General features: G+C 37.7%; 3 protein-coding genes and 1 long non-coding RNA gene across 11 annotated transcripts in view; all 4 read right to left on the bottom strand.

Moving 5' to 3' along the window:
- The window catches only part of LOC125801101 (NACHT, LRR and PYD domains-containing protein 12-like), a 431,224-nt gene that overhangs the window by 144,748 nt on the left and 263,248 nt on the right, over positions 1-23,228 (bottom strand). The window lies entirely within an intron of this gene.
- On the bottom strand, positions 23-4,812 carry LOC111196153 (uncharacterized). Its single transcript, XR_007438748.1, has 6 exons — positions 4,738-4,812; positions 4,578-4,623; positions 4,375-4,466; positions 4,019-4,129; positions 3,626-3,751; positions 23-438 (listed from the first exon to the last, which is right to left on the bottom strand). It is a non-coding gene; the product is annotated as an uncharacterized LOC111196153 (long non-coding RNA).
- LOC125801243 (zinc finger protein 484-like) overlaps positions 6,321-23,228 on the bottom strand; it is a 111,033-nt gene continuing 94,125 nt past the window's right edge. Inside the window, exon 2 of the mRNA XM_049477663.1 lies at positions 6,321-7,140. The gene's annotated coding sequence lies outside the window, so the exon portion shown is untranslated. The remainder of the gene's footprint in view (positions 7,141-23,228) is intronic.
- On the bottom strand, positions 9,264-17,306 carry LOC125801486 (zinc finger protein 239-like). The gene is made up of 2 exons (XM_049478268.1): positions 16,812-17,306; positions 9,264-12,323 (listed from the first exon to the last, which is right to left on the bottom strand). Exon 2 carries the CDS (start codon positions 12,178-12,180, stop codon positions 11,410-11,412), a length of 771 nt encoding a protein of 256 aa, XP_049334225.1. The 5' UTR covers positions 12,181-12,323; positions 16,812-17,306; the 3' UTR covers positions 9,264-11,409.

Genomic DNA, 23,228 nt, shown 5'->3' with positions numbered 1-23,228 from the left:
GAACATCTTACTTCCACTCAAATAAAAAGAAGTATATTTATTACTTTTGCCATTTCTTTTAGCATTTTTACAAGTTCAAGGGCATAACTAAAAATTCAAGCTGATTGGTTTCAATCATTTGCAAACTTTCATCACACGCTTGCAGCTAAACATGTCAAGCAGAACAGATTCTTTAATGTCTATACAAATAACATTTACACAAACTTTCAAGCACCACTCTGTCATGTTTGTTGCTCTCCTTGTGTCTTATAAAAGTAATTGTACCAGATTAAGAGTCTGAATATAGAGCTCCTTATGAGACAAGGTTGAGGTCAATGGATTTATTAATCCCTGAAGGACAGCATGTTTCTGGTCTGACAGTGGGCAAGGGATCTCGGACACCACCACTCCACCATCCACTTCAGCGTCGGTGCAGGACTCCACAGGATTCTCCATTGGCTAAAAGATAGAATTGGTAACTTAAACTAATACTGGTCAGACAAACCAAAGATGGGAGCCAGAATCAACCCACATTATAATTTGATACTTTTCCCACCATTTTCTATTGGAAATCCTCTGCTAATGAATTCATGTTAAGTTAAATATTATGCTACTGCAACTTCATGAAGCTTAGACATTTTTTCTAAATACAAATTAAATGTGCAACTAAAAGTTAAAATAAAATGTACAGTATCTCCCCTTGTTCCTTTTGAAGACAACTTGCAGCAAAACTTCACAATAATAAAATACATTTCTTGTACAATTCATGTACATGAACAAAATATTTGATAATTGTGATATTTTCCTTTGTGTTTGTTCACATATATAACAATGAACTGTATTTGACAGTTACACAAAGACCTATATATAGATATAGTCTAGATGGACAGAGGGGTTTACGAGCACATAGTGGATTTTTTTTTCCCCACCTGTTTTTTCTTAATCTTTGAAGTGTCTATTTTAAGATTCTGACAGGTAACAGGATGAAATATTGTCCCATGACATTTATTTTTAACCCTTTAATGCATCTATGCCAATTCTGAAGAAAGAAATTGGCATAGCTCCTTGAGTTAACAACATATACAGACAAATGAGCACACTTTTCCATACAATTCTGGGCCAAGGAATTTAATGGAATGGTTATTTTTATGTTTTTTTACACATTTTGACTTAATTCTGGGACAAAAACATAAAAAAATAGCAAAAAATGTTAATTTGCTTGTATGTTTTCACATTATACTAAAAGCCTGTGCGTTAAATAAAAACATCATGGATTAAGAAAACTCCCAAGAAGTGTCTACTTTGAGATTATGACAGGTAACAGGACAAAAAATGTCCTGTGGGGCTTATTTTTAACCCTTTACTACATCTATCCCAATTTCGAACCTGAAAAAATTATGAAGAAATTGGCATAGCTCCTTGAGTTAACAACCTATACAGACAAATGAGCACACTTTTCCATACAATTATGGACTAAGGAATTCCATAAAATGGTTATTTTTAAGTTTGACACATTTTGTCTCAATTCTGATACAACAAAATATAAATAACAGAATAAATAAATTTTGCCTGTATGTTTTCACATTATACTAAAATCCTGTGCACTAAATAAAAACATCTTGAGATTTTTCTTAATCCTTAAAGTGTCTACTTTAAGATTATGACAGGTAACAGGGCAAAAAATTGTCATGTGGGGCTTATTTTTAACCCTTTACTACACCTATCTCAAATCCAAACCTATAAAAGGATGAAGAAATTGGCATAGCTCCTTCAGTTAAAAACCTATACAGACAAATGAGCACACTTTTCCATACAATTCTGGGTCAAGGAATTCAATAGAATTGTTATTTTTAAGTTTTTGACACATTTTGACTCAATTCTGGGACAAAAAGTCAAAATAAAATAACAGAAAATGTTAAGGTAGCCTGTAAGTTTTCACATTATATTCACATTATGAAAAGTCCTTAGATCCTGACAGGTGCCAGGATGAAGTGTAATTAGCTGCAGAACTAATTGATGATAAATTCCAACAATGTACTAAATATAAAGTACTAGTGTAGTGGGGTACTAATCACTTTAATCCTCATTATCACCACTGAAGAGATCATCAAGGTCTATCTTTTCAATCTCTGTCCCTTCCTCCTGATCATCTGTCCCCTCTCCAATCAATTCTGTCTCTTCTGCTCCTGCAAAAATGTCAACAAGAGAAGGAGGGAAGATGGGGCAAACTGACCAGACCGGCTCCAACACCCCTCTTCCATTGTCTTCTCCCAACCCATGCCCTAAGCCAGCTTGGTACATTGTGGCAGGTCAGCAATGAGCTCCAACAGGAGATAATGTTATGTATGTCCATACATCAACTGACCTCCATTGATGCTGTGAGAACTAAGATGCTGCATAAGATGGTGGGTGTTAACAGAGCCCTGGATGCAAGTTTCAAAGTAGACAGAGTAAACTACAGGGTGCTAAACTACTGCTAAAAAAAAAAAAGGACAGATCAGCCGAAATCTGAAAGGCCAAACCCTTACGATTAGGGCATGGGTTGGGAGAAGACAATGGAAGAAGTGGTGTTGGAGCCGGTCTTGCCAGTCTTCCCTCCTTCTCTTGTTGACATTTTTGCAGGAGTAGAAGAGACAGAATTGATTGGAGAGGGGACAGGTGATCAGGAGGAAGGGACAGAGATTGAAAAGATAGACCTTGATGATCTCTTCAGTGGTGATAATGAGGATTAAAATGATTAGTACCCCACTACACTAGTACTTTATATTTAGTACATTGTTGGATTTCATCATCAATTAGTTCTGCAGCTAATTACACTTTTCATCCTGGCACCTGTCAGGATCTAAGGACTTTTCATAATGTGAATATAATGTATAATGTGAAAACTTACAGGCGACCTTAACATTTTCTGCTATTTTATTTTAACTTTTTGTCCCAGAACAGTCAAAATGTGTCAAAAAAATAACCATTCTATTGAATTCCTTGGCCCAGAATTGTATGGAAAAGTGTACTCATTTGTCTGTATAGGTTTTTAACTCAAGGAGCTATGCCAATTTCTTCATTATTTTTTCAGGTTCGAAATTGGGATAGATGTAGTAAAGGGTTAAAAATAAGCCCCACAGGACATTTTTTTGTCCTGTTACCTGTCAGAATCTTAAAGTAGACACTTAATGGATTAAGAAAAATCCCAAGTTGTTTTTATTTAACGCACAGGCTTTTAGTATAATGTGAAAACATACAGGCAAATTAACATTTTTTGCTAATTTTTTATGTTTTTGTCCCAGAATTAAGTCAAAATGTGTAAAAAACATAAAAATAACCATTCCATTAAATTCCTTGGCCCAGAATTGTATGGAAAAGTGTGCTCATTTGTCTGTATATGTTGTTAACTCAAGGAGCTATGCCAATTTCTTCATATTTTTTTTTCCATTTCAGAATTGGCATAGATGCATTAAAGGGTTAAAAATAAATGTCATGGGACAATATTTCATCCTGTTACCTGTCAGAATCTTAAAATAGACACTTCAAAGATTAAGAAAAAACAGGTGGCGAAAAAAAAATCCACTATGTGCTCGTAAACCCCTCTGTCCATCTAGACTAATATATAAATAAAACATTTAGGAAAGAGAATGTGAGTCAAGTGTACCTCTACATCTGGCTCATCCACTGGTGTTTGGAGCATACCAATACACCACAGCTGCTCTGGAGACAAGTTTCCTTCGGTTCTGATAGGGTGCTTGTTCCAGCTACCCAGGAAGCACTTCAGGTCAGACTTCAACCGTGGGAGAAACACGTAATGCACACAAAAAAGGTGCATTTCATCAGACAGGTCAATCAATTGCTCGTCTTCCATTGTGTGAAGCACATCATAGTAGTTACAGGTGACAGCTGACCACACATCACGCCACAGCCTCTCAATCCTAATTATAAGCATTAATTAAAATACATTTAGTATATACAATCACATGTCCAAGCATGCAACATTTTAATGCAAATACACGTCAGGGTCTGCTATATAACAGACAAAGATGCTTTTTACCTTTGATTGTGGACACTTTTACCAGCAATGAAGCTACCACGTCCAGTTCCCCTGACAGAGAACATGCAACGAGCAATGTCAACATTTTCCACCCCCTGGTCACCACGTACTCTAAAAAAAAAAAAAAAAAAAAAAAAATTATAATAATAATAAAAGTAAGCAGTCATGTATTTATCTGTGTTGGATGAAGAAGATTTAAAGAAAAAATGCATTTTAAAAGAAATTTAATTTCTATACATTTATACATATAACTTAGATTATCTTCATATTTCAGAATTTCAGATCCAGATGTTTAAATACAGAAATAGGCTGTCCAATTGAACAAAGAATAATGGGATGTTTGCAGTGCATCCTACCTTGAGGGCCATCCATGTTTGCAGACACCATCCAAGAAGAAGGAGAATGCGGTTGAGGCTTTGTTGTTGGCAGCAGCATCAAGATATAGGATCTAAGTTAAAAAAAAAAAAAAAAAAAAAGGGTTGGGGGAATTCTAGATCATCCACTCTCACCATTGTAACACAATCTTTTAGGATTCTCTCATTATACATATTTGACATACCTTTCTTGAGAAACCATCAATCCCACCAAATATTACAATATTGAATCTAAAGAGACGAAAGTACTTTTAGCGTGACTGGTCCACAAAAAAATAAAGATTGTTCACACAGGCCATAAAAATCACATAAAAGAAAGAAGAGACCATAAAAAGAAATTCCCACCTGATTAATTTATGGTTGGTGTCTACATGAACCAAAGACAAAGGTGCAGGAACACAGTAGCTTCTGCGGGCTACACATCCAAGTTGTATCATCCTGGCTAAAACTCCTGCTCCGTCCACACGGTGCATTGTAGCCTTCACCCTATGCCACTGTACACGATGTCCTCTAGCCAATAGCTCACCTTTCACCAGTCTATACCCAGCATGGGGCATTCTTGATTTTATTGATCTCACAACATGATCAAGTTCATCATCAGACATTTTTGAATAGTATCCACGAACAGAGAGGCCATGTTCTTTCATCCGCCTGTTTAATGTTCTTCGTGAAACACCATACATCCTGCCTAAATATTCTAAAGGAAGTTCAGTGGAAAGGAGGCTTTGAAGATCCCCACTATCAATTTCTAGGCGTGGCCGTCCCAGCTTGCCCACAGTAGCAGTAAAAACATCTAACTCATTTACTACTGATACTTCATCAGTAGCATCAACAGGAAAACTAAGGATGTTGATCAACTCCTGTAGACTGTTTATGAGTTCTGCTGGAACGTTCAGGTGATGTGATGCCACTGTTGCCAAGGAAAGTTCCTGCTGAGCAACAGTCTTGAGGTAATCCAAATCAAGCGTTTCATTTCTAAGAAGCAAGGAGAATCTTCTTTGAACCCTTTGCAAGATTTCATCAAGTACATGTTCCTGCAAGTACACATTTAGCCAGTCAGAACACCATAACCTTAAAGTATATTCACAACTGAACACCTTTCATTAAATTGTCCTAAAACGCTAGTTCGATCACAGATTATACTTCAGTTAAAATGAGCCATGACAACAGTCTATAACAAAAACTTATCAAGAACTTTTTTTGGCACCATTATCCAACTTTGCATTGTCTAAGTAGCTAACCAACTGCAATTGAAATTTAGTATATTGGACAAACCAATGCCGCAAAGAACACCATTCAAGTATTACACAGTGAATTCATGAGTGTTAACGGAGTTAATTTTTTATAACAGACATACCTGGGACTGCATGGTAGTCTCTGGTCCTACTCAGATCTCCCAGTTGTTCTATAGAGAGAAGATGATAGCAGTTAAGATGTTAATGCAACGCATTAAGCAACATCTCGCTCAGCCTCCACAGGGATCTTGTAGCATTTTAAAAGTCAAATTTAATGCTTTTTAAGACCTCAATAAATATAATTTAAGACCCCAACATGTAGTCATCATTTCTATTAAAGAAAATAATTTAGTTTCAATTTATTTTTGTGCCATTGTGATGCAGAACAGATTCAACATAAAATGTAATTTGTGTACGCTCATTTACTGCTTCCTGGACATATGGAAAAAAAGAGAAATGATAAATTAAATTGTAGTGACGATGTTTATAATACCAATCCTACCACTAACACCACTGCTGCTGCTGTTACTACTACTACTACTACTACTACTGATAATACTACTACTAATAATTATAATAATATTAATAATATTATTATTATTATTATTATTATTATTGATAATATTATATTCTCTATAAATTATTTTCAATGTCCATTCATCATTATCTGATTTGGCTAACCTTACATCTTTAAAAGTGGTGCCTGATAATAAAAAAAACCCACAAAAACAAAACTATAAGTGTACAGATTCTCCAACTGAACCGTTCCAGAACCGCAGTTGCAAAATGCAGACTAAAATTATTTATTAATTATAATATTATATATAATAATATTATTATATTATAATATGATATATATAATATTATAATATTATTTATTTAGACCAGGGGTCTCAAACTCATTTTTGCCAAGGGCCACATTGGCATATTGGCTGTCCTCTGAGGGCCAGATGTAACTTATAAATATAAGAAAATGTAACCAGATGTAATATAAAATGAATGTAATTACTCCTTAATGTTAAATAACTCTCAATATACTATTTATTCAATCAAATATTACAGTTGCATGGAAAAATGGTTGCTTGTTGCTCTATTAACATAAATCCTTTTAATTTGTCATGTTATGAAATCCAAAAACTCCATCAATCAAGAACCAAACTAGTCAAGTGAATAGAAATTACATCAAGTACAAGTTATATTAACTTTGATCAAAACGTTCGATACTGAAATAAGGCTTAATAAATATAAAATCAAAAATTGTGAGCTGTGACAGATTTAGCATTTCCTCAGATTTAGCAGTTCCTCATCCAACCACTAGTCGGAGCTGCAGCAGCAGCACCACAAGCCCGCAGTCTTTGCATAGTCAGAGCTGCAGCCCAGCCACGGGCTACAGGGCTCAGCTGAGCCAGTCTGGAGCGTTTTTAAAATTTGTAAGTTCTTCTGTGTATGAAATAAAATAACCCCACTAACCGGATAATACAGCTCTCTACAGTTCATCTTTCAGCCCAAGCAGCTAACAGCAGCAGTTTAGAGCAGCGTTTAGAGCAGGGGTTTGAGACCCCTGATTTAGACCTTCCAGGTAGCTAGCTCGCCGCTATTGTATGTTAGCATGTTAGCTAGCCCACTGCTAAAGTTAGCTAGCTCTCCCCTAACCTCAGCTCTCTCCCCGGCAGCTTAACTAACTCCCCGGTAAGGTCAGTAAGTTAGCTAGCTTTAGCAATCGTGTTAACAATGCAGGTATCCGGCTGTAGATAAGTTCAAACAAAAACATATGTAGCCGAGCTCCTATTTACTTCAGACTTAACAGAAAAATGCCAGTACAGCACAGAGAACAGTATAAAGCCAATACTTACACGTTTTTATCGATCTGTTGTGCTCTGATGTCCGCCTCCGCCGCTGCTGCCGCCGCCGGTCAGAGCGTCCCCCACACTGAAAATTGCGCGCCCGTTTTACAGAACAACTTCCGGAGCACAGAGCAGCCCCTAGAAAACCCCGCCCACGCGAAACGTTTGTGCCAGAATCGCAAACAAAAAGTCAGGCAGCGCAAAGGAGAGAGCTGGAAGCGTAACTGCAAAACTGAATCTGAGAGCAAAAACCTGATCAGCGAGATACAATCCGAGAGACCCGTAAGCAAATAATTGTTTTGCAAGTAATAATTTTTTTCTTTTGAGATGAATTTTTTTGCTTCAGTAAGGTTTACTTTCTTACAGATACTAAGTTTTACTTTTGAGATGACATTTTTTTGCTTCATTGTGTTTTATTCTCATATATATTCTCGTTTTTGATTTACGATTTAAAAAGTTTTGTTTGATAATTTTGGCACAAATCTGATTCCATAGTCCTGGTGTTCAGTGGAGGCGGAGAGAGCGCGAGTCAGTCCGGGGAACAGTCTGTCGGAGCGGCGCTGCAGCGGAGAGTTCACGGCTAGCGCAGAGCAGCTAATACACGAGGCTAAACACAGCTAGCTGAGCTGGCTAAGCTAACAGTGCTAACAGAACTTTACTTATAGAGAGATTATCCCAGCTTTATCCACCAGCACACTCTCAGTATGGACTTCAGTGTCCTTAAAATTACCGGTTAGTTTAATTAATACTGATTATTAGTGAATTTAGTTCAGCCTGTGAGGAACTTTTTCCTCCTCGCCTCTCCCGCGCTGCTACTCCCGCATCTCCGCTGTTCTCTCTCGTCCTGTGGGCGGGCCCGTTCCAATCCTCTACTCCACCCTCACCTGTACACTTCTCCCTCAGTAGCTCCCTTAATCACTTTTAAGTGACCTTCTTGCAAAAACACAAGAAAAAATGAAATATGTACTCTGTACTGCTTTTCTTTTCTTTTTAAACTATTTACACAAACACAATCACTATTTTGAACCTGTTTAATACTCGTTTAAACTATCACTATGCATTTATAAGACTATTTATTACTGTATTTATTAGTTTATCTATTTTAGAACTAGAACATTTTTTAGCCGGGCTACATGAGGAATACGCGAGAGGGGCGTATCCCATACTAAGATACTGAATGAATGGTTGAAAGAGAACACAAATTACATTTAAGAAAAAAATATGCAAGAAACACTTTTACTAGAACTGAAACACATTGGTCAGTAAAAGAGCAAATGCTGTATTTGGATATTTAGCTAAGCTAGCTACCAATTATAATAGTCAGTAAAACAGGAAATACTGTTGTTTGGACTTTTAGTTAGGCTAGCTACAAATAATAATGTTCAGTAAATCAGCAAATTGCGTATTTGAACATTTAGCAAGCTAGTGAACAATAATAATAGTCATTAAAACAGCAAATGCTACATTTGTACATTTATCTAGGTTAGCTACCAATAATAATAGTCAGTAAAACATGAAATGCTTTGATTATACATTTGGTCAGTAAAATAGCAAATGCTGTGTTTGGATATTGAATTAGACTAGCTACCAATAATACTGGTCGGTAAAACAGGAAACACTTTGGACATTTACCTACACTAGCTACCAATAACAATGGTCAATAACTCAAATGTAGAATTTGGTAATTAAGTGTAGTTGATGAATGACTATGCTCTTCAAAAAACAAAACAACACAACCCACAAGCACTCAAAATAAAGAATTTTATAAACATATGAATACAAGTTAAACACATGCTACTCTACCTTTGGAAGTAATTGTATATTTAACCCTTTTAAGCCTGAACCATTAAAAATATATATATTTCTGAATTTCAATCTTACGTTGACTTTTATGTTTCACTCCAATTTCACACTGGATTTCTTTGCTGGGCGCCTTTGGGTATTTAACAAGTAATAACAGAAGACAATCTCAGGCCTATAGGTTTCATGTCAAACTTATGTTGAGAAAACACAATGAGATTGCAGATCTGCAATCTAAAAGACGTTTATTAAAACACACAGATAAGTAAATATAGAGGTGAAGCAATACCAAGATAATAGTTTGTAGATGATAAAAACAATTAAGAAACTAAATGATTAGGATATTCTTAATAAATTTGAAGATTAAAAAACCTTCAGCAACATACAATATTCAATAAGGAAAACATAAGAGAGTATAAAACTTGAGTAATACAACAACCAAATGTCCCTCTATGGTAACAGATTTTTAATCAGAACGACTGAACCATAGACAAATGAGAACACCAGCAGAGGGAGTGAATGAGCCTGCAACCTTACTGCGCTACACAAACCTGGAGTGGGTTGATTTCAGTATGGGAACTACAGCTTGAGCGTTTTATTTAACCTCTGTAAAGGATGTTGTTGGCCTCTCTGCGGGGTCTGGATGCTCCTCCGGTCCACACAGCAGTACCCAGCACAGTGTCGTCTCTTTGTGGATCTGGGTCTCACTTTTGAGAGCACTCTCTCTGGAGTTCCTCAGGTGGTGTTTTCACTTCTTCTTTCATACAGATGGGTCTAGCAGTAAATAGCATTAAGATAAGCTATGCTTAGCTTGGGGAACTGAGGACGGCTTCCACAGAGTGAAAACAGAGATACTAGAAATTAATAGAAATAATCAAATCTGCATATACTTGAAAATAAATTAAAAGCATTCAAATCATAAGCTCTGAAGATTTGGTCCTAAACATTTAGTTGCAAGCTAATAATCCTTCTCTACTCCTAACAACTATGACATCTAAATTTTACAGAGTAAGGGTGTACTCACACTAGGCAATCCGAACCGTGCCCGGGCACGGTTACCTCCCAAAGCACGGTTCGTTTGGCTAGTGTGATCGCTCCGAACCGTGCCCGGGCACGGTACGCTGAACCGTGCCCGGGCCCGCTTGGAGAGGTGGGCCCGAGCACGGTTCACTTGGACCCGGGCACGGTACAGATGCAGTGTGAGCGCAAACCGTGCCCGGGCACGGATCAAGATGACGTCAGTGATGCGACGCTACTGTAAACGGAGGACGTTTTATACACAATTCTGCATGTAATATTTTTGAAAAGGGTTCTAAAGAGCACCATAATGGTTAGTGTTACCCATAATAAATTAGGACTACTATCTACAAGTCCTAAACAACAAACACATTTTATTATTACTTGAGTTTTATGTTTCGCTCCTTTGGTCACTATTTATGTATATAGCAAGTACGTCTCTTACCTTACTGATGAACGTGAATTGCAGTCCGCGAGTAAAGCTGCAAATTTCTCCCTGGACGTCTGCTGCTTGTGTAAAAACCTTCTTACACGTGCAGCACGATTAGCAGTAAATCGTTGTGTTTCCCAATCAATGAATCTCTGGTTCAGTTGCGTATTTGCACGCCCAAAACGACTCCAGAGAAACAAAAACAACAGTACAATCCTGAACTCCATTGTTTTGCGCGCGCATACTGTTCTTCAAAACAAAAGTCACCTGTTGACGAAAGCGTGCTCGGGCACGGATCGTTTAGCGCAGTGTGAGTGCAGGCCTGCGGGGGAGTGGGGAGGGGGCCGAACCGTGCTCCGGCACGATTCAACCAAACCGGGCCTAGTGTGAGTACACCCTAAGTTTTTTCCCTTCTTCAGAACTGAACTCCTACAGTAACTACCCTAAGCACTGAGCTGTGTCACACAAAGAATGTCCTGGAACATCTAACATACAAGTAAACATAACATGGAATTCAATAAACATCATCCCTGGATAAGATTCATTTTGCAGAACCTGTAAAACCCATTGTTAAATTCAGTTTTCTGGTAGAACGTGTCCCAAGGGATAAAGTTAAACATTTGTGTAGGATAAGGTGTTCTGAAAGGTTTAGGATTCGCACTTTTAATTGAAACAGATTTGGGATAGATTTCTATCCTGTGTGAATGCGCTGGTGTTTTTTGAGATCACTCTGTGTAGTAAAACTCTTCCTACAGTCTGAGCAGTAATACGGTTTCTCTCCTGTGTGAATGCGCTGATGATTTTGAAGAACACTCTTTTGACTAAAATTTTTCCCACAGTCTGAGCAGTAATACGGTTTCTCTCCTGTGTGAATGCGCTGATGTATTTTGAGATTACTCTGTTGAGTAAAACTTCTCCCACACTCTGAGCAGTAATACGGTTTCTTTCCTGTGTGAATGCGCTGGTGTTTTTTGAGATTACCCTGTTCAGAAAAACTCCTCCAACAGTCTGAGCAGTAATACGGTTTCTCTCCTGTGTGAATGCGCTGGTGTTTTTTGAGATTACTCTGTTTATTAAAACTCCTCCCACAGTCTGAGCAGTAATACGGTTTCTCTCCTGTGTGAATGCGCTGGTGGTTTTTGAGACTACTCTGTTGAGTGAAACTCCTCCCACAATCTGAGCAGTGATACGGTTTCTCTCCTGTGTGAATGCGCTGGTGTTTTTTGAGAGTATTCTGTTTAGTAAAACTCCTCCCACAGTCTGAGCATTGATACGGTTTCTCTCCTGTGTGAATGCGCTGGTGTACTTTGAGACTACTCTGTCTAGTAAAACTCTTCCCACAGTCTGAGCAGTAATACGGTTTATCTCCTGTGTGAATGCGCTGGTGGTTTTTGAGATTACTCTGTTTAGTAAAACTCTTGGCAGAGTGCTGATGTTTCTCCATGTTGGGACTTGTCTTCATTTGTCTGTTAAATGTATCAAACTGTTTCTGTGTGTTCTGAAGATTCTTCTGGACGGCTTTTGCTTCACCTCTTTCAGCAGGTTAACATTGCTCTTTGTCTATCCTGGTTGTTGGTGATGAATTTCAGGAGAATATGTTCATTTCTGGAAAAAACAGAAAGAAAATACCATTTAATATTAACATAAAAGCAGGTCACTTAACTGAAGAGAACTGCCTAAATCAGACTGGCTCAGCTGAGCCCTGTAGCCCGTGGCTGGGCTGTAGCTCTGACTAAGTAAAGACTGCGGGCTTGTGCTGCTGCAGCTCCGACTAGTGGTTGGATGAGGAACTGCTAAATCTGAGGAAATGCTAAATTTTTTATTTTATATTTATTAAGCCTTATTTCAGTATCAAACGTTTTAATCAAAGTTAATATAACTTGTATTTTATGTCATTTCTATTCACTTGAATAGTTTGGTTCTTGATTGATGGAGTTTTTGGATTTCATAACATGACAAATTAAAAGGATTTATGTTCATAGAGCAACAAGCAAACATTTTTTCCATGCAACTGTAATATTTGATTGAATAAATAATATATTGAGAGTTATTTAACATTAAGGAGTAATTACATTCATTTTATATTACATCTGGTTACATTTTCTTATATTTATAAGTAGGGTTGCAACGGTATGAGATTTTCACGGTATGATAACCGTCTCGGAAAATACCGCGGTATCACGGTTATCACGGTATCACAGTTTGTTACATATATTATTAAACTGACCCTTAAAGAAATTACAACAAAGGTTTTTTGTTCAATTAACTATTTATTGTAGAAACTACACCATCAGGTGAAGGAAACCATGTTTTTCCACTACTCTTAAGGGCATTAAGAGTGTATATATATATAAAAAAGTTGGTATATAACCAGATACTGCAGAAAGAGGGGATTTATTTCTGACATGATCCTCACAATAGAGATTTCTATTTTAAGGCTTTCACACCTTAAAACCTTCAACATATGAAAAACAGGCACGTCAGAATTTGAAAATTAACGCATGTAAATGAATGGCGTCTTTCACATCCAGTCCGGCCAGGACCTTTACACGGACACGTGAATCCATCGTAGCACGCACTTCACGCCTGTACCTGCGTGCCCAAATTTCGGATAACTCAGCGCTTTTGCGGGCGCTTACCGCATGGGTTGTGCACGACTACAAAGCGGTTTTTATTTATGTTCAGATTAAAATTATAAACTGAACACATACTTTGCGCTGCACAGCGGGGTGGTGTTTTCGAAGATGGGAGAACAGGTTTGATGTATTTCCTCCTTTAGCTGTGACTTTACGGCCACATTGATTACAAGCTTGTTGATTACAAGATTACAAGTCTGTTTTCAGGCTGTTTGAATGAGCGAAATATGATCAGAATTATGTTAATTAACACTAACATAGAAGCATAGAACTATTATTTAATTAAAATGATTTTTAAGAACAGCTAAACACAGTGCGGAGAAGTTCACGTGCGAGAAAGAGAGACACAGAGAGAGAGAGAGAGAGAGAGAGAGAGAGATTTGCGTGTTCTGATGTGAGCTACTCACAGGTAAAGGTTCTCTTTTATCTCCTCGTGCTCATTTTAGTCCAATACATAATTCTGCAGTTTCTCAGTGTTTTCTGTCGTATTTTGCGGCTAGCGCGAGCGCTTACAACTAACACCGCGGGCCGCGAGGTGCTGCCGCGCTGCCGCTGTTGTGCCGAATCCGACTCCCTGCTCAATCCGACTCCCGCTTCGCGGACAGAATCAGCACAACACCTCCCGCTGTAGAACTGCGGGAGTGAAAACAGCGCTTATAAATAAGTTAGTTAAGTTTCACTTTCAGTTTTCGTTATTTGGTTCGTTTTCATTAACAATAATAATTGTTAATGAAGCTCTAGTCTGATGCACTTTCTGCCGTTCTCACCGCTGTGTGCTGAGTAGCTGAAGCGGAGCAGAGTTGCGCATGCGCAGGTGAGTTTCTCCGCTGGCTTGCGTTTTACCGGTAATAAGCAAACACACACGGTATGATAACCGTGCATTTTAATACCACGGTATACCGTGAAACCGGTTACCGCTGCAACCCTATTTATAAGTTACATCTTGCCCTCAGAGGACAGCCATTATGCCAATGTGGCCCTCGGCAAAAATGAGTTTGACACCCCTGCTTTAATCTGAAGCTTTGAGGCGTGTGCCAAAAAAAACCTGACACACATTGGTTCAAATCACTCTGCTGATGATTCATTCTAGATTGATCACGTGACAATGATGTCCAAAGCTTTGTCCTTCACACCAATTTATAAAAAAACACTGATTTTTTTACAACCCCTGATAACATTATTTCCCCCCACATTAGCTTCAGACTAACAGTGATATGCACTCCTGAAGTCCTGAACATCGTAATGGACCATCCTAATTTCTGTATAGCAGGGTACTTCACACTTGTAAAACGTTTGAAAACTCATATGCAAATGTCAGTTTCAAACTAATTAATTGTTTAAAAAAAAGTATTTGTTTAAGAGTTTATTTGTTAATGGGTTGGTAAAAACTTTTACAAAAAAAGTCCAGCAAGCATTCTCATTCTACTACAAAATATTAGCCAATTCTGAAAGAATGTTTTGTACATATTAAAGGAAGAACTTACTGATGTTGGAGAATACTTTTGCCACTTTATATCCGGTTCAGTGTAGAAATATGAGACTGTTGCTTGAGTCACTTCAAACTACCCCAACAAATAGCACTTATAAAATTTTACTCAAAGGTCAGAACTATTGGGTTTGTTTACATGCAGCCTTATAATGCACTAACCGATTGAGGCCATTTCAAATATAATTTCTATCCAATCAGATGAGGTGGATAATCCTTTAAATAATCCAATACAAAGAAGAACAACAGCCTTGTAAACACCTGTACCCGATTACATCCCCAATCAGAATATTTAAGTACGTTTGCACATGTACCACAGCGTTTAAGGGCCACTCTTAAAAAAATAAAACAGTTCGCTTTGAGATTAAAGTTTTATATTAGGAAAGGAGATATATTTGTATTATTTTAGGTAAATTTAACTTTAACCACTTAAGCTGCAGTTTAGGAGCGGAGCAGAGGGAAACGAGCACTCATGAGCTATTAAATAATCACCATCAGTTATCAGCATGTAAGATGCTGATTATTAATGCTGCAGTGTTACAGTTACATAATACATAATACAGTGTCCAGATTTTCTTGTGGTAGCCTCCCAGAAGACCTGCGCAAATTTTTTTTGTTCCTTTCGTTCCATGTAGTTCATATTTAATTTAAAATTGAATAATAAACTTTAATGACTGAAAATGAACTGAATAAGATGAGCTTTCACTTAATTGATCAATAGGACCATTTTGACAACCCATTTTGACCATGCAAGTTAACACTGTTCAGAAATTTACACCAAATTGATACAACCTTTTTAACACTGTTTATGTAATAAATGCTAAAGTTGTACCAGATGGACTTGGTCCTCACTGTTGATGGTAAACTTCAAATGATGCCCCAACTTGTTTGCACTTACATTTCAATTTAGGTAAGATGGCTACAGTCAAAGTGACACTCAGAGATAGAAGAAATACAAATGTGCACAAGTTTATCAGAAAAATTTCATTGTTAGAATCACTTCAAACTATCCCAACAAATAGCACTTACTAATTACTATGTAAAGGTTGGTGCCGTTGTTTGAGTACCAATTGTGACATTGATTCCAGTAGACACTTTTTTAAAATCTAAATTTAATTTAAAATATTATGATTACATTTTCTTTGCATTCACCTTCTTGATGTACTGCAGGTTCTTGAAAAGGAGATCGTACTGCAGCAGATCTTGTTTGTTGCTCACCTTGTCTAAAGTCTTACTATTTATGTATTCTGAAAGCTTTCCATAAATTGAGGTCATTCACAGCTCCTCCCTGTAAAATCACTATCTGAGATCACAATGGACCATCCTGATTTCTGTATAGAAGGGTACTTCACACTTGTAAAAGCGTTTGAAAATTCATATGCAAATCAAAAATTTAAACTAATAATTATAAAATACAAAGCATTTGTTTGAGTTTATTTGTTAATAGGATGGTAAAAACTTGTTCAAATGCGTCCAGCAAGCATTCTCATTTTACTACAAAATAGTAGCCAATTTAGACAGAATTTTTGTACACGTTAAAGGAAGAAGTTACTGATGTTGAGACTATTTGGGCCAGATTATATCAGGTTCTGCGTGGAAATAAAACAAACACCCCTGGTTGATTGAGTCACTTAATCCTCCTATTATGTTTGGGGTCAATTTGACCCCTTTCAATGTTTAATGCATTTATGTAAGTAGTTAATCTCATTTTATTTACCTTTTTATTTATATATTTGGTGAAACTCTGGTTAATAAAAATAAATTAAAACAAAATAAATAAAACAATTCTTGGTTTAAACAATTAGTATGAAACACTCAACTGAGAAAACACACCTCCAATAAGAGGTAAAACACCCAGATAAACAGTTCAAGCGCTTTTTGTTGTGCCGGTACGTTGGTGCACTTATAACTCCACTCAGTCAGCGAAAGTGAATCGAATGAGTCAACCGAGTCAGTTGACTCGTTACTCACGGTTCACATAGAGCTCACGGAGGTGGCGTCCTCAGTAGCCATGGCAACAGACTCGCGGTTCCCGGTGCTCCCGGTAGGAGCGCAGCAGTCCCCAGCACTCACAGCGGGAGACGACGCGGTGCACGAGCGCCGGGAAGATCAGAACACCCTCCGTGTTCAACTCACACGCGAGGTCCGGCCGAGCTGCTGCAGACAAGCGAGGAAACTCAGCAGCAGCAGCTCTCAGTCCGCGGAGAAGCGCCTTTACTCCACAGTCCGGCTGAACTGCCTCTTCAGAGGTTCCGCAGTAAAACTGAACTGAACGCTGCGGTTTAGAGCACTATACAGTACAATAGCACTGTAACTGTGTTATAGAGCGGATAACAAGTAAATAAAAGCGCTCCGGAGAGTCTAAACACAACTTCTCTCCTCACTTTCTCTCTCCTTCTCCTCCAACACACACCCACAGACACTCACACTCTCCCTCTTAGCCCCGCCCCTACTCGGCGCGGATTGGATAGAAAAATGTCTGTCGAGCTTTTCATTCGTATGATTGGCTGAGCTGAACAGGAAACTAGCAGGAAAAACCCGCGAAACAGAAAAGGCACATGGGAAATGGAGTTCGTTTACACTTACAATGAAAAACAAAGAAAATAATATAAATACACAGGATATTTTAAAGGGTCCTACACAAGTATCTAATGTTATCTAGCTAGCAAATGTGCCCAGTGCTTTTTTTTAACCCAAGTATCTAACGTTATCTAGCTAGCCAATGTTCCCAGTGCTTTTTTTTAACCCAAGTATCTAACGTTATCTAGCTAGCCAATGTTCCCAGTGCTTTTTTTAACCCAAGTATCTAACGTTATCTAGCTAGCCAATGTTCCCAGTGCTTTTATAACCAAGTATCTAATGTTACCCAGCTAGCCAATGTGCCCAGTGCTTTTTTAACCAAGTATCTAATTTTATTTAGCTAGCCAATGTGCCCAGTGCTTTTTAACCAGTATCTAATGTTATCTAGCTAGCCAATGTTCCCAGTGCTTTTTAACCAAGCTAGCTAATGTTATCTAGGTGGCTAATGTTACCAACGTTTTTAACCTTCACCAAGCCAGGACATAATTTGTTCTTTTAATTTGAATACAAACTTGTCTGCACTTCTTCCTAAATGAGAGTGTGGACATTTCAGACATGAGTAGATGCTGCATTGTCCGACATCCATCTATATGCGTTTCTTTTCATATTTTATGTTAAAGATACTGAAGAGTAACTGTTTATTATACTTTGGGTGTATTGACAAATATCTTTCAGTTATGATTACTTATCTTAGTATCTATAATTACATAATCATTGTGTGAAACCTTGTATTTTATATGCATTAACCAATACTCACATTATATTTGATCATTTTTACTCACAGTGTATTTTACACGCATTTATATAGAAGATTAACCAATAATCACAATATATTCTTTACATATATAGTAAAACATTGTTTGATCAGGCATGTGACTAACACAGACTCTATTATATGACAAATTAACCCACATGATACATAAGGCATTTACTAACACATAGGATCTATTGTATGGCGGTCTAACCACGCGCCACTAACACATTAACATATAATATATGAGATTTATTGTGAGACTCGTGTAGCTCATGCTTGAAGCATTTTGTTTACTGCATGACCCTAACTAACGGTCATCAACTCGACTGGTACACTCGGTACGAGACTACATTTCTACAGAGGAGGCTTTTAGATCAAAGCGGCCTTCTGTGTGTGGGGGAACCTGCAGCGGCTTCAAAGAGGGGGGTGACGCACACTCACACAGATAGTGCCACGATGTTCCATTCTGGAAGAACACAGTCAAGGCCAAACACTAGTGGTCCGGTCAGACCTGTGAAACTTGAGTACTAACACGTGAAATTACGCATACTAACATGAGATGATTTTAGCAACGCCTCATCAGCAGGTTTCACGTCATTTGGGGTATAAACATGGAGTCAGATCAGAGGGGGGTCAGAACTTATGCTGGGACGGCTGTTAGACGGTCTTTCATGTGTGGGTTCTCCTGAATATTCAGTACTTTGTAATAAATACTTGGTTTGCTTTCAACTCCACTCCACCTGTCTACGACTCTCTATCAAACGAACACGTAGGGGAGTTGTACCCCGGACGAGAGGTGGGGGTAGCCCACCTTTCATTTTCATTTCTACAACAATTTGGTGACCCCGACGAGTCAGACGGAGGGCAGCATCCGACACTGATCCACTCACGGCCGAACTTAAAAAAAACAGGTAAGCAGAGCCGGTTTAATCAAATTCTGCATATTGGCTATTTCAAATTTGAGTGGAGCGGCGGTCGGGCTGCTGTCCGGAGGGGGCAGGAAGCATACCAATGTATTTTAATCATTATTTGTATTAAAAAGGTATTTCAGGTTTTAAATAAGAGAGTTGAGACGGGGTCTCCTCAGGTTTTAAATAAGAGTAGAGACGGGGTCTCCTCAGGTTTTAAAAAAACAGTTGAGACGGGGGACTCCTGGGCCCTATTACGGGGTTTCATTTAAAAAAAAAACAGTTGAGACGGGGGTCTCCTGGGCCCTATTACAGGGTTTCGTTTCGTTTAAAAAAAAAACAGTTGAGACGGGGGTCTCCTGGGCCCTATTACGGGGTTTTGTTTTTAAGGATTGGAAGCTGGCGTGTCCCCCCGGCTTCTGACGAGATGTTCGGATAACGGCCAGGTGTAAGCCTACCTCGAGATTGATCCGCTCGTAAACAGGTTCAGAAAATAACAAAAACAAATAAAATAAAATTTCATAAAAAATAAATAAATGAATAAATAAAAATATATAATAATAATAATAATAATATAAGCAGATACTGTTGCTGCTCTAGACATTTGGTATTATTACAGGCAGGGGGCTGTATTCCCATAGATTAATGATTTGTTATTAATACAGATAGAAATAATTGACAAAAGATCGGGTTCATATATTGGGCGTTTCATGTTGTAAGTTGCGGGCTTTAAGGAGCGTGACTGGGACCATATGGAAAGCCTTCATTAGCGCGTGAGTGTTAGTTTAAAATAAATGAGTAGCTTAAAAGTGTGAACGGGGGTCCTTAGGTGTAATCGAAGGCGGACCGGGCGCGGTATCTTGCGGGTGGGCAGCGACCCACCGCTTGTGTGCATTGCTTATTCGTGTCTTCTCTGGGGTAAAACAAAACAAATAAAACGGGGTATACATAGCAGTATAAACTATAAGTTTGAGGGAAGTGACTGAGTCTGTGGCCAATAAGTGTGAGAGAGTATGCGTGTGTCTGTGTGCTTATTCCAGGGACTGAGTGTGTCTGACTTTGTGATTGTGTATGTGCGACTGACAGAGAGAAAAAGAAAAGGGTCTACGAGTTTCTGTTACAGGGATTAAAAGTGTACCTGTGAGTGTGAAAGTGTGCGTGTCAAGTTTCCCAGAGAGAGAGACAGAAAATGTGTATCTTGTGTGGCGGAGAGAAAGAATGTGTGTGTGGCAGTGAGTGAGAAAGAGTATGACAGCGAATTAAAGAGTGTGTGTAAGACAGAGTGAGTGAAACAGAAGTGTGTGCGTATGTATTGGAGTGTGTTAAACTGTGTGAGAGCGGGGCTCCTGTGAGTGGTGTGATTGGTTGAGTGTACGAAGTCGTGAGTGACAACGAAATAGGAATGGATGAGTCCCACTGCAGGGGAGGAGTCCAAGGTGAAGTAGGTGGAGTTGGTCCAGCCTATTGGTTTTAGACTGAGAGGTTAGTTTTATTTGTGAATTAACGCTTGTGAGACATCATAGAAAATAGAACATAAGTTCAGTAGGGAAATAGAGTAATACACTGTGAAAATGGGGGACAGAGGTGAACAGGGGGAAAAGGCTTTGTATGGGTAGATATATATATATATATATATATATATATATATATAAGAAAATATAAGGATAAAAAAAACTAACTATACAAGGTAAAGATCTATCTGTAAACGGAGCAGTGCAGTAGATGTTACTAATGGTCATAGATACTTAAATAATTAACAGAGTAAAGTGCAATGACATCGATTACGACAGTGACTAATGTGAAATATAAATATAATATAATATAAATATGCATACGTTATAAGACAGTTCTAAAATGAAAATGTGAATACCCAATCATGAGTACAGTGTACTTTAATGTAAGCAAGGTTGGGGAAGTGTTAATATAAATAATTAAGTTGTTGAATAATGTCAGAGAGGTGTGTGGCTGGATAGATAATTAGAGAATTTAGAGAATTTAATAAAGGGATTATGGGGTTGGTTAGCAAAACAAAAAAAAAAAGAAAAGGGGGAGTCAGTATTGAGGAAAATAATTAGCTTAATTTTGGGTATTGGACTTTATCTTGGGGGCCCCAATCAAATAGTGACATATGTCTAACTCTATATTCTATAAGCAAATCTAATAATGGTAATAATGAATGTGTGTGGCTGTTTCGAAATCGTTTCCTATTGCAGAAATACTAAGCAATTTGGATAGGCCATTTTTGCAGTGCTTTGTAAAAGCTGAGCAGTACATTTTTCCCCATATAGTTCACTATTAATTACATTATATTATAATAATATTGTACAGAAGATGTATGCTAGAAATTCCAAAATATACTATGCCATGCAGTACTGCTGTGTAAGATGTCCTCAGAGCAGGACAAATAAACATGGTTTATTATTTGATTTTTAAATAATCAGTTCAATAAATAGAAAATGCTGCATAGTGAATAGTGAATGAGTTAATGAGTGAGCCATTCCAAACACAGCTTTTTCTATCAGGTGATTTAGTCAATTATCTTACTATTCATTTCTTATTCAGACTGATCCCAGCTCAGTCTCAGCTGAATGAGACTTATATAAGACAGATGTAAAATCTAATTTCTCTATGATCTCATGTATCTCAGTCTATGCTGATATTTTGATCCTCTTAAGAGGGATAGTTGATTTCAGAAACCAATGAGGAAAGACCTTATCTATTTGAAAATGAAACTCAGTATTGGATGTAATACAAGCTTTAGTGAATTGGGTCTTTCTCATTTTAAATAAGGGGACATCAAATGTGTTTAAAAATGCAGCTCTCTGTTTTGCTTTACGGTATTAAATTAGACTAGAAAGAGATCTGGAAAACAGCATAAATTTAGTTTTCATGCTTATACAATGCCACCTATAAAGCAAATTCATTCTGTATTTTCTGTCTGCAGCATGAACAAAATCAGCTAAGCAATATAAAATTGTTTCATCTGCATAATGGTAAAGTTTGCAATCTGAGAAGCAGAGCCAGCACTGTAATTTATGTATATATTAAATAAAACTGGACCAAAATTTAACCTTGTGGTACACCTTTAAGGTACAGATGCCAAATCTGAATAATTAATTGACATGCACTGTTTTGGGTCTATTCCAGAGCAGTGTCATCAAAGCAAATAATTTAAGCTAAATTAAGTGGGAAAAAAGGTAATAATGATGGTAATAAATGGAATATGTATACAGTAATAATCTATAATAAACTATGGATACCCGGTGCCGTGCACAGGCTTTCACGGTCAACATCAGAATGTGAGTTTATGACAGTATGACATACCCGGGTGTGCGCTCCCTAACTGTACCCTGCAGGAACACTACGGCACTGAATGTTGATAAAACAGTGCTGCTACGCTGTGTGTGGTTCAGTGTGATAGGCTGGTTAGCCAAAGACGGGTAAGATCCCAACGTACTACAACGGGACAACCTAAGACAGGCACAGTCTCGATCTGAACACCACATGCATTTTAACAGAACACGGAGAAACATCTCTGAAGAGTTAGAGGAGGGGAAGCGCAGCCCGGGCGAGAGTGAGTGGATGAATGAAGTGATGGGGTGTGTGTCAGTGGAGGCCTGAGCAGGGTAGACCAGCCCAGTGGACAGTTAGAGGGTGAAGCAATTTTGTGTAAAGTTTTCTGAAACAGAAATTCTGTTTCAGGAACAGGGGGAGATGTAAATAGATCACAATTATTACCACCATTATTTGCCAGACTATTGTTTTATACTTTTTTATATTTTTAAACCTATTAATTTTTTTATATCACACCACTATTACCACCATTTTTGACCAATCATTATTTTATACATATAGAGCATTGTTTTTAAACTTTTAGTTTATTCATTTATTTATTTATTTATTTATTTTTTACTTTTCGTTTTAAAACAACCACTATGCAGATGAGCAATGATTTAAAAAGGAAAAGTCTTAGCTTTCAAGACACACTCAATCCTAATTTAAAAATAAGAAATAAGAAACTTAGAAATCACAAAATTAAACTTTCACTATTCAACATGTGAGCCACTTTTTGAGCAAGGGAAACAGTAAGTGAGATTTGACAAATTGGTTAAGGAAGTAGATGTATAGTAGAATTGTGAAGAGCAG

This window comes from Astyanax mexicanus, chromosome 4 (assembly GCF_023375975.1).
Source record: "Astyanax mexicanus isolate ESR-SI-001 chromosome 4, AstMex3_surface, whole genome shotgun sequence".
Lineage (NCBI taxonomy): Eukaryota > Metazoa > Chordata > Actinopteri > Characiformes > Acestrorhamphidae > Astyanax > Astyanax mexicanus.
The sequence above is the reverse complement of the archived record's forward strand: the minus strand, read 5'-3'. Positions and strand labels throughout refer to the sequence as shown.